Genomic DNA, 15,794 nt, shown 5'->3' with positions numbered 1-15,794 from the left:
AGCTTTTCAAGAAAAAATAATACAAAATGAATATAGAATTAGGTACAGGACCTTAGAAGAGGCCTATTGCAAATGAGGGTCCCTGAAGTCGAAGCTTACATAACTTCATGTTAAATCTGCTTCCAGCTGGAAGAAAACATTTCACTGTATGTGTTTTTACATGTGTACAGAGTTTGAATCATGTGAATGTATTGCTTATTCAAAAAATATATGGTTTTTTGATTAATATTTTTAAATGCTATCTCTTCAACTGATAGCATGACACAGGACTTTTAAATTGTGAGAAAAGCAAGTAACTAAGTATTTTCATTTGTTTACAAGCAGAGAAGGAGGTGCATGTAGCAAGCTAGAGAGGGTGCTGAGAAGGAATTCTGGAGTTGTCTGTTTACTGGAAACTGAGGAGTAGTGGAAGGTGGGGATTTACCTCCATCATTTCAAAGTACAGACTCATGCTGGGACTCTGAAAGGCTTGAGTATGTTATACTTAACAGGACTACACATCACTTGCTGTACAAGTAGGGTTAAGGAGAGAGTCCCTGCTCTTTCAGAAGCTTACAAGAGGAAAATAAAAACTCAAATAATATTGAACTGATTGCTAAGAGGGAGGTTGATTTCCTGGAAACAAGGGCTGGAGGACCAAGGAGGTGAGTGGACTGGATGCTAATGCGCTTTCCCAAATGGATCTGATGGTCCGTGGTTTTCTATTATTGCAGCCAGGAGAAAGAGGTCCTTTACTGTAAACTACCTAGAAAGCATTCATTCTCTTAACCGCTCAATTAGGATAATTTACCCTTGTGATAAATGGGACTGTTCCTTCTCTGTGATTTAGTCTGAGCGGGCCTCCTTCTAATGCAGGTGGAAATAGCTCTGTTCTCAGCAGACGGCCAACCTGTGTCCTCACCACCCTAATGCCTCAACCTGCAGCTTGCGGCGTGGCTCTGCAGAAGGGATTGATTGCAAGTCCCCAGGTCAGTGGGAACATAAAATAGATAGCAGCTGCCTCCATATATCCCTCTCCCATAGACAGAACAAATTTGAACATGCAGAGAATCTGGAGTGGACACTAAGGAGAATCTTCTGACAGTTAAGACACATGAAATACTGGAGTAAGGGAAGGAAGGAGCAGCATGTTTCTCAGATCCAGAGGAACCCCACACTTTGCATGGTTATTTAGATGCTGTCTTAGTTACAGTGGAGACAGCATGCAGCCCTCAAGGCCACTTAAATTTCCCTCTACTTTTTTTTTTTTTTTTTGCCGTATGCGGGCCTCTCAACTGTTGTGGCCTCTCCCGTTGCGGAGCACGGGCTCCGGACGCGCAGGCTCAGCGGCCATGGCTCACGGGCCCAGCCGCTCTGCGACATGTGGGATCTTCCCGGATCGGGTCATGAACCCGTGTTCCCTGCATCGGCAGGCGGACCCCCAACCACTGCACCACCAGGGAAGCCCTCCCTCTACTTTTGAAATTCCTTGACGATTGAACGACCTTTTGTTTGTGTGATGTTTTATTTCAGTCAGGAGTGGATCCCCTTTCTTTCTCTATTGAAGGGGGGAAGGCAATTGATGGCCACAGAAGTAAAAATCAAACAAATGCGAGCGGGGAATGTCTAGGGGAGGGTAATATAAAGTGTTACCCTTACAGTCTTTGAGAACTGAAAACCAGGAGAAATTCAATACATGCAACAAACTACTAAAAATAAGTTTTAGTTCCATGATGTGGGCAGGCTGGTTATGGGGTTAGAGGAGCGGAAGGGGGGAAAGGGAAGAATAAAAAGGTAATAAATGTAATATAAGATGAAAAAGAAAGAAAGAAGAAGAGATAAACATAGAGAACCAAGGAGTAAAGAGGAGCCCAGACAGAGTGATGGGAAGCAGTAACGCGGGCTAGGATCATGGACTATTATTCGCCCCCTGGTGGCCTTCAGGGGTATTGCACCAAGCCAGCGACTTCTAATTGAATGTTAAATTTTCGCATCTGTGAGCACAAATGGGGGGCTGCCAAGGGGGCAATTTCCCATGGGATGGATTACCTATTCTATATCAAGAGTAGAATATTAAGCAAAGTCTGATGGCTCTTCCCTTGTTGTAGCACCTAGGGAGCTGCGTACTGGATGAAGAGTAGGAGGTAGGACGTCTGAGAGTTTGAGTTCCAGTGTTATCTGTATCATTGAACAAGCTACTTGTCTCCCCTTTGCCTCCATTTTCCTTTAATCATCATGAAAGAACGCAATTTTTCCAATTCATATCTCTGTAAAGAAGCTGCCTAGTATACAGAAAAAAATACAGCAGTCCGTAGAAAGTTCCATCTACTACCCCAGCTTTCTAAGCAACTTCACATCCACCGCCGCAGTGGGAGGTGAGCAAGGGGGCGCTCTTTGAGTGCTGTGTGCTGTATTCAGACATTCAGGCTCCCTGAGAAGGAGACGTGGTGCCGGAGTCTCCCTCCAAGGAGCTTTCCAAAGCGACCATCTCCCCAGGCCACTGGGCTTCCTGGTCTGGACTCCTGCTTGGCTTCCTAAAAGGCCTTCCTGTTGGCACTCTTGCCTTCCTCCAGGGAAACCTCCAGTCAGCGGCAAGAACAATCTTCTTAACACACGCACCATATCGCACTACTCCAGGGTGAATCCTTGCGGTAGTTCCCCACCGCGCCCAGAACAAAATCCAAACATCTTTCTGGGCCCTGCAGGACCCTGACAGTATCTGTCCTACTTGCCTCTCCAGCCTCACCGTGTGCCCCTCGCCTTCCCTCTCACTGTCCTGTGGCCATACTTGCCTTCTTTCAGCTCCCCTAACATGCCCAGATCTTTCTTGCCTGGGAGCCTCTGGCTGAGGACCCTCCTCCCTATGACATTTACATGGCTGCCTCCCCTCCTCCTTCTGGTCTCAGCTTCAAGGCCTTCCTTCAGAGAGTTCTCTCTCGGGCTTCCCTGGTGGCGCAGTGGTTGAGAGTCCTTTTGCCGATGCAGGGGACGTGGGTTCATGCCCCGGTCCGGGAGGATCCCACATGCCGCCGAGCGGCTGGGCCCGTGAGCTATGGCCGCGGAGCCTGTGCCCGCAACAGGAGAGGCCGCAACAGTGACAGGCCCGCATACCGCAAAAAAAAAAAAAAAATAGAGAGTCCTTTCCTAACCACCATGAAGTAGTTCCTTCTGTAGTCTCTCCTTGGGCCCTCTGCTCATGTCCCTCAAGCACTTAACATTTAGTTTGTTTCCTTGTGTGTGTCTGTGTGTGTGTCTGTGTGTGCCTCCCCAACCCGACTGTAAGCTTTAAGAAGAAAGGGTGACATCTTTGGGTTTTTATTGACTGTTGCAACCCCAGGGCCTTTGCCCAGTGTATGGCCCATAGCAGGTCCTTGAATTGTTGCTAAATGAATATATGAATATCCATTCATATGGTGAATAAAGTGGAATTTGTGATTTTGGAGAAACAGGAAAAGTGAAACTTCACAGGTTTAAGAAAACTGGAGCAGGGTGTCAAGGGGGGGGTGCTTTTCGCAAAGCCATCCCAGCAGAAAAGGTGCCAGATTTGAGGGAGAGGCTTGTGAATTAATCACAGCCACCAAGACCAGAAAGTTTGAGAAATTAAGATGCTTAGAGAACCCTCACACCAAACTGTGGGATGCATGGTGTAGAAATAATACTGAGTTTCTGTCTTTATAATACATTTAGAGGTTTTGGGGGGAGGAGCGATGGGGATGCAGATGAGAGAAGGGAGAAAAACTGAACTGTCAGACTCAAAGCAATTAAGTCCATCAGAATGGAACAACCAGCTAAGGAAGGTGAATTTCTTGGCTTATAAACCTTCACATGGCCCCTCTGTGCTTTGGATATACAAATGTCTTTACCAACTGGTGGCACCCGAGGAAGGAACAGCCTCCTTATCCACCCAAAGTCTTGCACCTGCTCCGAAATCTTATCACAGTGCTCTAGGTGTAATTAACCTGAGTGATGACATGCCCTTGAGGTGCCTGTCAGAAACTCCCTTCCCAAAGGGCCGTCAAGCCCTCTCTAGGGGATCAGAAACAGAGGGAAGAGGGAAGCCCAGGGCCTGCATCACTAGCATGTAAGCTCCAGGAAGAGGACTGCAGTAGGTACTCAGACATACTGTCAGGCAACTGCAAGCATGCAACGATTATCTGTATGTTTAATTAGTGTCAGAAAGAGTCCTACAGTGGAAATGATGTTCCCTGTTCCAGCCCAGCCTCTGCCTGGTCAGGCACAGCTAATGCCTCTGGGTGTGGTTTTACAACACACAAAGGTGCTGTCTGAACTAGCAGCTGATCTGGCCTCTGTTTCCTCACATATAAAACCACATAGTCCGTTCTAGCTTTAAAATTCAACGTATCAATATATCTGTGAATCATCTATCTATCAATGCATATTTGTTCACTGCCCACTGATACAGTAGGAGTGGACTGGTTTTATGGTTGTCAGATAAAATATAGGACCCTCAGTTAAATTTAAATTTCAGATAAGTAATACCTTTTAAATATAAGTACGTGCATGCAATGTTGGGGACAATTATTTGGGACATTTGCTAAATCTCACAGTTTTAGCTATTTGTCTTCTATCCTCCAAATACCGTAATCTTTTGGAGGAACAGGAACAGGATCTTATTCATCTTTGGAATCCCTTGCAATTGTGTCTGCCAGATTTTTGGATTTCACAGACTAAATATAATTGGATATTTTTGAAAGAAAAACTACTTTTAATTTTGGTAAATAAAGGCATTTATGACATTCATCACTTTACTAAAGAAAAGTCTGTTAAACTTTAAAAAACTACTAGATGAACTCTCAAGCCTTTTTTTTTTTTTTTGCGGTACGCGGGCCTCTCACTGTTGTGGCCTCTCCCGTTGCGGAGCACAGGCTCCGGACGCGCAGGCTCAGCGGCCATGGCTCACGGGCCCAGCCGCTCCGCGGCATGTGGGATCTTCCCGGACCGGGGCACGAACCCGTGTGCCCTGCATCGGCAGGTGGACTCTCAACCACTGCGCTACCAGGGAAGCCCTCAAGCCATTTTTATGTAATTTTACATAATTATATAAATCTTTAAAAATTAACTTTACAAGATGCCTATCACATTGTCCTTTTGTTTGTGTGCGTCTAAGGCAACCAGGTGACACTTCAAACCAGTTGGCACCGCCCAGCTGACCTGCATTTGGGAGCTTCAGCTGTGCGGTGTTTATTTGAAGGCCTTGCACGATGTTTTCACTTTTTTGCTTTAGCTGCCAGGAAGCCCTGAGTTAATTTGGAGCTCAGCTGCTATAACTAGGCTCTTCTCTCCCTGCATTCCTTGGCTCCAGGCGCTTTCCTCCAGGCCTTTAAACCTTTTCAATGAAAGAATTTTTACTATAAGTTGCCTGAAGAACTTTGGAAGTATAGAAATTTAAATTTAAAAAGCCGTGCATATAACAGTACTCAATAAACGGTGCTGTTGACAAAGCAGGTATGAACAATGAGTGGTATTTGATTAGTTTACTTTCTGAAGACAAGGTTTTTTTTAACTGAATTCTTTTTTTTTAACATCTTTATTGGAGTATAATTCAAATTTCACATTCTTAGAATTTTTGAATGTTTGAGCTAGAAAGGTAAGTACAACTTTTAGTTCAAATCCAGACTTGCCAAATTGGGATTTTGATCCCATGAATCCATAGGAATACTACAATCCAAGCTCCACTGGTCCACATGCCTTCTTAGCACACATCAAAGGGCAATATGTCATTCTACAGGTGAGCCAACTGAGCACAGCCAAGGGCAGTGACTGTCGTATGAATTGGTAGCAGACGTGGGTGAAGTGCCCAGCACCCAGCTTTCTTAGCAAATTAACTGAGTCTGCTGGGGAATAGAAAGGGCAGGGAAAGATGTTCATTCATTTCTGTTCACACTATATAGTAAGAAATGGCTGCTGGGTGTAGAGAAATGAAGGACCTGAGAAGATTGACCTCAAATAATAGGAACATCCCTCTCCCATCTGTTTTGGGATTTCACAGTTCACTAAGTGCTTCTCCTGTATTTTCTCAATTTGATCCTCACCACAAGGAGATTTAGCAAGGTAGTACTGTTTTCTCATCCTAACTTTACAGATGAGAACTTAGAGGCATGGTCGTGTGTTGATGTGGCCAATAAAAGGGGTGGAGCTGAGATTTGAACACTATCTAGTGCTGAACTTCACTCAAGGCCTGTAGCCAGGCCAATGTTTTTGTCATTTAAAAAACCAACCCGATTTACTTTTTCAAAAGTCACACAACTTCTATATGATTATTATAAGAAAATTCAAATAATTCAGAAAAATATAGATTAAAAAGGAGAGGAGTGTATCCCATCCTCCCCTGTTCCTGAACTATGAGTTTACATGCATTTATAGGTAGGATTTTTATTTTTAATGCATCAAACTATACACATTGATGTGCTTTGTTTTTCTTAACAATACATCTTGGCCATTTTTCCAAATCCTTAAGTAGAGATCTACCTCTTTGTTTTTAAATGAGCCATGTTTGAAAATAGAATAGCAACGTTTATGTGAATACTGATGACAGGGAAATATTATATTTACCACCAATATTTAATGGTGGAGTTGATTATGGAATGGAAAGGGTGTTGGTGCTCAGAAATGGGGTAAACTGACTCTGATAGTGTCAGCTTACTAATTTTCTCTCAAAAGTGTGGGTTCCAGAGTCAGAATCACAAATAGGCTAATAAGGCTTTGAAAAAGTTATCCAATAGCTGCTCAGTTTTCCTATCTGTAAAAGGGGGATACAAATACTGTGTGTTCCTTAAGGTTGTAGTGAGGATTAAATGAGATAATTCACATTAAATGCTCAACACAATGACTGATGAAGACAATGGTGATGACAACAATGACAGTGACGACAATGCTAATTCTCTTTTGATCCAAGAAGGTCAGGTCGGGGTTGGAACAGCAGGTGGTGCTTAAATTGCAAGGTTATCAAATCAGGAATGGATACCCCTGGGGATACTTTTGTTAAGAGCTACCAAATCCGTCTGCCCGTCTCTCCGTATTACTATGAGATTACCCACAGTTGCACTATCTTTGGCTTGTCAAATCAAACTCTGTGTTACTACGATGTTGTACATTTTGCACAGCTCATATTGCTTCCTTCCTGGGTCCTAATAAAAATAAGGAAGAGCATGTAAAACAAAAACCTCCGACAACTCCTGACAGCGTGACTCCAGTTTTGGAAACAACAACCCAGGCTTTCACGGTCTGGTGCTTGCTGAAACCTTTGAGGGACTCGAGGACTACAATTCCCAGGGTGCACCATTTCAGCCCCGCCCACGACGTTGCGTCTCCTAATTCTCGCCAGGCCCCGAGTTCAAACTACAAATCCCAGAAGGCCCCGCAGCACCGCTCGGGTCTCGCGTCTGAGGTCTTTCAGTTTTTAAAGCGTAACTGGGGCCGCGTTGCCCTCTGGGAAGTGTAGTTCCTCGGGGAGCGACCACCACCACCACCACCACCAGCACTGCATCTGAGGCTTGGCTGCTGAAATAAGGCGAGCAAACCGGCAGCGCTCGAGTAACTGGGCCTAACCGGCCACCCGGAAGAGTAACCTGGCTCGGGGCGGCCCTGGAGACGCGCCTAGGTTCGGGGTCGGGTGCTAATGTGGCTCACGTTCTAGGCCTCACCGGGTGAGAAGGTAAACTGGGAGGAAGGCGGCGGTGGCGGACGAGACCAGATGCCACCCTGGAGCAGGGAGTGGGCCAACGGAAAGGGCGAATCCAAGTGGAGATGATAGGGGTGGGAGTGGCGCTCCCATACTGCCAGGTCGGGGAGAGGCGCGCCCCCAAAATGGGGTGGAACACAGGTCTCAGCACAAAGAAGAGGGGCGTCCATGTAGTGGGATGGCTTTATGGTTTGGGGCTGATCAATGGGACTTCATCCCATGGCGTCGTCTCCCCTGGCTAGTGGAGGCAGCGCACCTGGCCTTGGACCTGGAGAGTCTGGGGGCGCAGCGGAGCGCTGATTGGAAAGTTAGGCAGGAGTGTTTTACCCGGGGAGCCTGAGAACTGCAGCCGAGCTCGGGAACGATGCCTTTCCCTAAACCCTTCTTAACTGCTGGTGGTTGGAGGAAGTGGAAGGTCTCTAGGGATCGATGTTTGGAGTTTTGGTCAAAGAGAGTCCCAGCAGGAAGGAAACCTTTTTACCCTCGGGCGCTTCTCAGAGGCCCCCCCCTACCTTGTCATATTATAAACATTGCGTGGCGTTACATTGGGTAGCGGCTCTTCAGTTCGAATCAAGCCAGAGAAATTGGTGTCCAGCGCCTGGGTCTAGAGTATTGTAAAAGTGGCTCAGCTCATAGAAGAATGATCTAAGTAAATTAATTGGAAAAAAGAAATCGGGATAGGGATACAAAACAGAACATATATAATGATCCTATTTTGTAATAAATTATCTGTCTTCCAAATATTATACATGACCTGTATCTATGGATATGGATAGAAAAAAATCAGAATTATACTGTACTCTAAACTATGAACAGTGGTTATTGATGGATACTGAGATTACACATTAATTTTACTCTTTTCTTTACATCTTTATGTAGCGTCTGAATTTGTACAATGAGTGTATTACTTTTTTCTTTCCTTATTTTTCCAGAAGAGTCAGTCACTCATTGCTCTATGGTGGTGGGTTTACCACCTGCAGATTGACTTGCCAGGAATGATAAAACGATGGTATTCGAGGGGTGAATTTAGTGTGCAGTATATGTGATGCTAATGCTTTTTTCCTTCTTCCAGGTTGGAAAGAGGCTGTTTTAGCAAGTGTCATGCCATGGTATGTGTTTGTTTTGGTCTATGTCAATCTAGTCCATTATCCTTTCTAGTTTGAAATGTCGCCCTGCTCATTATCTGATGGATTTAGGTTGCATTGTATAACTTTTTGGGATCTGATAACTCATGTTGGCTGGTGGATGAGAGGGAGAAAAATATTGCAGTTGAAATACCTTTTTGGCTTTGGATTTGATCGACCTTGCTTTTTACTTTTTGTCAGAGTCATGGTTTTGGGCATATGCTACCTACTATCTGTGTGGGTATGTGTTTGATTATAAAAGAAACTTTCATATATCCTTTGGCTCCTTGTGCATTTCCTGGGACAAAAGCTTGTTAAAATCAAGGTAAGCAAATACATACATTTAATGTTTATTTCAATATTGTTTTTTCCTTCTCAGCTTTTGCCAAGTTTCCGATTAAAGATTGACATTCCTGCATGAACATTTCCCTGTTAAAATGTCCTTGCCTCTTACAGAGGAGCAGAGGAAAAAAATTGAAGAGAATCGGCAAAAGGCTCTGGCCCGTAGAGCTGAGAAATTATTAGCAGGACAGCATCAGAACACAGTCTCGGGCTCCTCCATTGCTGCCAAACCTTCCCAGTCCAAGCAGGGCCCTTCCACACACCTCCACCAGGATCCTTCTAAGTCAGGGAGCCATGGTGTCGTTTTCAAGCAACAGAATCCCAGGAGTTCATCTGATGGTGATCAGAGACCTCAAAATTCCCACAGTTTTCAACTCAGCACCTCAGAGCAGGCAAAGGGGACATGGCAGAGGCAAGAAGAGATGCCCACAGCCTGCCCGAGCCACCGCCCACCAAATCAAGTGACTCTCGCTGGGATCTCCCCTCCCTTGGCAAACAGTCCTCCAGCGGTCTCCAGCAAACAGCTCTGGGTTTATGGGTTAGAGCAAGGTCAGATTCAGGCTTCACACAAGACCAAATCGACACCCTTTGTTAACACAACTCATGAGCCTTTGGCCAGAGCAAAGAATTTCCAGGAGACGACAGCTTCTTCCTCTGGACAGCCTCCCAAGGATCCTGAATTAGAGGCCAGGATGGCAAGACCCTCCACCTCTGGGCAGAACGTTTCAGGGAGTGTGATGCCCAGGCCAGAAGAAAGACTACAACAGAAATCAGGGACCCCACTCCACAAAGCAGCAGGCTCCCAGCAGGGAACATGCATAAAAATCGGTGATCGTTTCCAGGTGAAGATTGGGTACAATGAAGAGCTCATTGCAGTGTTTAAGAGTCTGCCCAGCAGACGTTACGGTAATGAGTCTTCCATCTAGTTCTTCCAGATGTTTTTTCCTACTTCTAGAGTCTCTTTAAATCTAACAGTTTCTCATAAATATGAAGAGAGTGCATTGGCACATTATATCCATCCAGTTGTTAAAAATTTTCTGTTTTATTTAGCTCACATTTCCTATTATAATAGACGTTCCTTCAAACAGCTGCCATGCTTGAGGGCTGCCACATGGCCACATGGAGAATGGCTGAATAGTTCCCCTGCCAGGTGCTTTGTATGCAGTGTAGCACTTAAGCCTAAAACAGTTTTTTGTGAGAAGTAGGTGTTATTTGCATTTTAAAGGCGATGGAGCTGGCTCAGCCAGGTGACATGGCACGCTCAGGTTTGTTCTCCCAGAAGGGCAGAGCCAAAGCATTATCCTCATTTATATTTGCTGTTTGTCCTCTACGGGGATTTTGTACATCAGTAGGGGCTTTTCAGTCAACTGTTTTGAACTTAGCATTCATTCATTCATTTAACAAACCCTTACTGAATGTCCAAGTACAGCTCATACCAGCAGTCATCCACCTTATTGTGGGCAAACCAGGTACTTCTGTTTCATTTCAGATCCTGCCACCAAGACGTGGAACTTCAGCATGACCGACTACGGTGCCCTGAGTAAGTAGGCGTGTGGTCACCCCCTCATGCAGGGGGACGCTGGTATTGAAAAGTTCCTCGAGTAGCAGATACAGTCTAGCTTGTGGTTCAGATGGCTTTGGGGACGCCATCCCAGTGCTCTCCTTCCTTCTCCCTATGGCCAGCCTAATGAGGCAGGTCCTTGGGAGGAGGGCACCGGTCATATTAACAAAAGCTAGCACTTACAGAACCTGCTACATGCTAGGCTGTTCTAAGCCCCTTATCTATGCTAACTCTTTCATTCCTTATAACACCATTTTACAGATGGGAAAACTGAGGTCCAGAGAGGCTCTGTAAGTAACATAGGGTCACACAGCCAATCGGTTGTACAACTGGGGTTCAAACCCAAGCCACTGACTTGAGAGTATATGTTCCCACTGGACTGCAGGCTCCAGCCATGCCAGGAAGCTGTGCCGGCCCTGCTCCCAGGAACGGTAACAGTTCAGCAGACCCCGAGAGTGCGGAGAGCGGGTGTTGCCCAGGCTGGCTCCAGCCTGTGTCATGTCTGGTGGTGGTCAGGGCCCCTGGGTGCGCACCACTCTGTCTTCTGAGATTTTGTTTACTGTCCTACACCAAGGTTTTTGTCACCTTGTCCTAGTGCCTGAAGCCTGCACCTCTGTTAGAGTCAGCCCTGAGTGTCCCCATCTCCCGCTCTACTCTTCCCTCCCAGCAGCCATTTCTATGCTCTCTCTGTCCCCACCCGGTTCAAAAAGGGAAGAGTGGAGGATGCATGGTGAGGTTACTCCTCCACAGATTTGGGGCACGAGGTGGAATTCTCTGACATCAGCAGTACAGTTTCTGGGGTTAATGGGACAGCTCCCTGCAGAACTTCCTGTTTCTCTCCTTGTCCTCTACCTTTTGAAATGTTTGACACTAGGTTTGGGGGAGCTTGCTTCTCCCATTATTTTAATCCATTTATTAGGTGTTGGGGGGAGGAGAGCCAGTGCTCTGGGTTAACATTGTAGGTCTTGATACCTGGTGTTGTGTTATTGCTCATGTTAAACCAGTGATTTCCACTGTTACGAAGTTTTTTTCATGTCATGTCAATTTTTTTTTTTTTTTGCTTTTCTTATACTTTTATATATGTAATCAAAAGTAACCTACAGAGACTGTTTAAAAGTCTCTGTTTTGTTTTGTCCTCTTTTTACTCCTGTCCTCTGACCACAATGCATGGTGACTCAGATGACTAATGCTTTTGCACATTCATGTAGGTTTTCTGTGCAGTATGGTCATTTTTGGTAATGCTCCACGTATTTTTTTTAACAGTTCATTGGGCACAGGATTCTGTCTATAGCTTTCAGGTGAATTTTGCTGATGAGGCGTTGTTGAGCTGCTATGTATCCTTCTCAATGTTTTGCGTACTCAGTCTGCTCTCTACCAAGATATACCTGGAACACTCTCCCAACAACCGTGGATTTGTGCCTTAACCCTTGTTTCTTAATTTTCGGATAGTTGATGATTGCTGTGTCATCTTAGTACATTTTACTTTTTATTAATGCAACATATGAAGACTTTTAGTCTTTCTGTTATTTGTTTGGGTCCACCTCTGAATTTTGCCTTTTTAACCCTACCACACACCCACTGAAGGTCATGTGGAAAGTATGTCAATGTGCAAAGAAGAGAAACCAGCCATCCTCCCCCACCCCCATCTGTCCCCACTCACTTAACCGCTGTCAGCATTTTAGTTTTGTTCCTTCCAGCCTTTTTTTCCTATGCATTAACATATACAGTGTTTTCTATATGTAATGTAATCTGTATCTCGCCTTTTTCACTTAATGTTCCTGCATAAAGCACTTTTATTTTAATGGTGCATATTAAACAGTTAATTCTGGGTGATGAAAATGTGCGTGTCCATTATTGAACCACTTTGACCTCCAAAAACATGATTTCGTACTTAATAGCGTCTTTTGTCTTTTCCAAAATTTCTTCCAAAAAACAAACAAACTAATGGCTATATAACATTCTCCATTTTAAGAATGTGTGATAGGGACTTCCCTGGTGGTCCAGTGGTTGAGACTCCGCCTTCCAATGCAGGGGGCACGGGTTGGATCCCTGGTCAGGGAACTAAGATCCCACATGCTGCACGGTGCAACCAAGAAAAAAAAAAAAAAAAAAGTGTCATATACCGGGTAAATCATTTTCTTTTTGTTTAATATTAATTTGCTCCTTGTTTCCCCAGTATCAAAGCTGTAAGGAACACCTTGGTCTATAAATTTGTGGTTTTTCAACTTGTGTTAGTTGAGATAGATTCCTAGAAGTTGAATCATTATGCTCACTTTTTAGGGCTCCTGCTGTATATTGCCAAATTGTTTTCCAAAACGTTTTATTCCTGTCTGATATCTATTTTTCTAATCCTGCAAGTTCGATAAGTTAAAAATGGCTTTTTATTACTCTGATTGTTTGCGGAGTTGCACGTTTCTCCAAATGTCTATTAGTCATTTTCCTCCTTTTGAATTGGTTGCCTAACTTCTTATCTTATATGGTCTTAGTATTTTTTTTTTTAAAGTGTGAGCTCTGTTCATATTTCTTGCAAATATCTTTATTCACTAGTTTTGCCTTTCATTTCAGTTTGTGTTTTTTGACAGTTCTATGTCGTCAAATCTATTAATCTATAAAATGCCTCAGTAATAGAGAAGATAAGGGTCAACAGTGTACATCTGTGGCCTGATGATCCTGTGTCTCCTTCCTTGTCCTCCCAGCGGTGGACAGAACGGTGACCTGGGAACAGGGTTAAGGGGGTGATTTCTGGTGTGTTGACTTCCTTCGGTGGCTTCTCTGACATGGCCACAGAAATTATCTGATAAGTTTACTCATCCTGGTGAGATCCCTGTCCCCCCTGTTCATTTCTGAATTCTAAGTTTTTTTAAACTGGGAAACCTATGGAATAGAAGAGTTACATTCAGGAAATCCTGAAATACCTGAAGCCCCAATTAAAGCACACCTGCACACCTTCTGCATCTGCCTACGCTTTTTCTCTCCCGCCTGCCCAGCGAACCTCCTCCTCACCCTGCGCCTGCCCTCCTCCTGTGCCTGCCTTAGCATGCCAGGGCCACCTAAAAGTCGCTCGGGTTGTCACCCCTGTCCTTTTCTTCTTCGGCAGTGAAAGCAGCCCAGCACCTCCAGGCTGTCACCCTGCGGCCTTTGGAAGGGGCCGAGGGCCACGTGGAGTCACCCTCTACCAGCAGCAGCAGCAGAATTGCAGCCCAGACCTGCCTTCCTGTAGCTCCCTCCCTTGCCTTTGTCAAAGGGCAGTGCATACTCATCTCCCGGGCCCGCTTTGAGGCAGACATCAGCTATTCAGAAGACCTGATTGCGCTGTTTAAACAGATGGATTCCAGAAAATACGGCAAGTAGTTGGCCGCCGCCTGATTTCCAGGATGCAGAGTGGCCTGTGACCTCAGACTAGGCTGTTTTCCTCTCTTTAAATGTTCAGAAATAACTTTCTTGGTAGAGCCTTTCTAACCTTCTCCTCTTCCTGTAGAAAGATGCTCCCTAAATTGATCCAGATTGTTGAACACATAGTGGGGCCTGCTCTGTCTTTAAAGGCCTCGCAAAGAGAAGACTCCTTCCCCAGTCACCTGGGCAGTGTCTTCTTGGTAGAAGCAGGTCAGTTCCTGCTTCAGCCACTTAAACCCATTTAGTTTTATTTTGTCCTTAGTAGAGCTTGAAAAATAGGCATTTGCCATAAAAATAAATGCCTTTGGGTAGACTAAGCCAGTGGTTTTCAAACTTGAGCATGCCTCCGAACCACCTGGAGGGGTGGGTAAATCACAGATTGCCGACCCCCATGCCCAGAATAAAAGCCGGTGCCTGGTTCCCACCCAGAGCTACTGATTTAATTGGCTTGAGGTGAGGCCTGGGCATTGGCATTTTAAAAAAATCTTCAGGTGAGTCTAATCATCACCCAGGATTGAAAACCACCAGCTAAAGCAAAGCAGTTTTGCTTTATTCTTTGTGAGGTTCTTCAAAAGCTGCCACATCAGAATAGAGAGCAGAAGAATTCTGAACACCTGGGTTTCATTCTTAGCTTGGGCCGTGTTGTTTTACAAAACAGTGTGGCTTTTATGGATTTGTATTCCCATTCTTGAAATGGTTTTAGCTTTCCCTAGGCAGGTAGAAAGCAGACCTTTAAAACCTCCTGCCTTTGAGACATTACGTGCAGGCGGCATCATGGAGGAAGCCTCTGTGGAATGACTTGCCCAGTGGGCTTTCATCAGGAGCGGGTGATGCTGGCTGTTGCATTTTTATCCCTTAGATGGAGAGAGTTTTGACTGGTGAGAGCAGGCTGGTGAGTAGGGTTTAGGCACAATGTGCAGGGCCCAGCCTCAGTCCAGAGGGCATTGCCTCCCCTGGCCCCTCAGGTGTTCGGCTTCCGCTTGGGGTGGCCCTCAAAGGGCAAGTACCGAAGACCTGTGTCTTCTGACCTGTGGCCTTTGAAATCACACTCCTGACATGCTCTGCTGTTTGCGGAGGAATGAGAACAGTGAAAATATTCACACCCAACCCTGCCCCGGCCCCTAGACATAAAAACACCATCATTGGATTTTTTTTTTTTTTTTTTTTTGCCATAGCACTTATTCACAGACTTTCCCATTTGCTGCCCGGCCACTGTCAGGATCAAGCTATTGTCAGAAAGGGTCTCCTGCACTATTCCCACATCAAGAGTAGTCGGTCTGCTTTTGGTCTTTCTGTCAGATTACACCTGGGCCACCTTGCTTCTTTCCTGAAGTGGACTCAAAGTATCCATGATGCCTTCTGCCTAACTGCCTTGCTTTTTCAATGACCAGACAGAGAAGAATTCGTTTTTGCTGCCCAGAAAGCACTTACTGAGTTGAAGCTTGCTTGCTTTTCTCAGAAGGTCGATTGGTAGGAAAACCTAAGTGATTAGTCAGTGTTGGGTACCCCGATGCCCACCCGTCTTAGTTAATATTACGTGTAGTTTATGCTACACCATACTAATCAGAAGATGGCAGAATAATAACTTTTCATTGTTTACCTTTTTTTTGAGTGCGTTGTTTGCCAGAAACTCTTTCGTAAGCATTTTACATTTAAATTTTATGTAATGCTCACAAGAGCCCTGTGAGGCAGG

At 45.1% G+C, this 15,794-nt stretch overlaps 1 protein-coding gene across 2 annotated transcripts in view; it reads left to right on the top strand.

The window, feature by feature from the left end:
• The first annotated feature begins 7,516 nt into the window (after positions 1-7,516).
• The window catches only part of SMARCAL1 (SNF2 related chromatin remodeling annealing helicase 1), a 52,531-nt gene continuing 44,253 nt past the window's right edge, over positions 7,517-15,794 (top strand). For both annotated transcript variants that reach the window (XR_002643752.2, XM_022567635.3), the window contains exons 1-5: positions 7,517-7,654; positions 8,754-8,790; positions 9,185-10,053; positions 10,637-10,687; positions 13,806-14,051. Coding sequence is in view for 1 of the 2 variants with exons in the window: in XM_022567635.3 (XP_022423343.1) it covers positions 9,243-10,053; positions 10,637-10,687; positions 13,806-14,051 (1,108 nt within the window). In the remaining variant the exon portion in view is untranslated. The remainder of the gene's footprint in view (positions 7,655-8,753; positions 8,791-9,184; positions 10,054-10,636; positions 10,688-13,805; positions 14,052-15,794) is intronic.

Source organism: Delphinapterus leucas, chromosome 8 (assembly GCF_059928025.1).
Source record: "Delphinapterus leucas isolate spDelLeu-1000000601 "Yukka" chromosome 8, BTC_Dleu_Yukka2, whole genome shotgun sequence".
Classification (NCBI taxonomy): Eukaryota; Metazoa; Chordata; class Mammalia; order Artiodactyla; family Monodontidae; genus Delphinapterus; species Delphinapterus leucas.
This window is presented reverse-complemented; position numbering and strand designations above follow the sequence as displayed.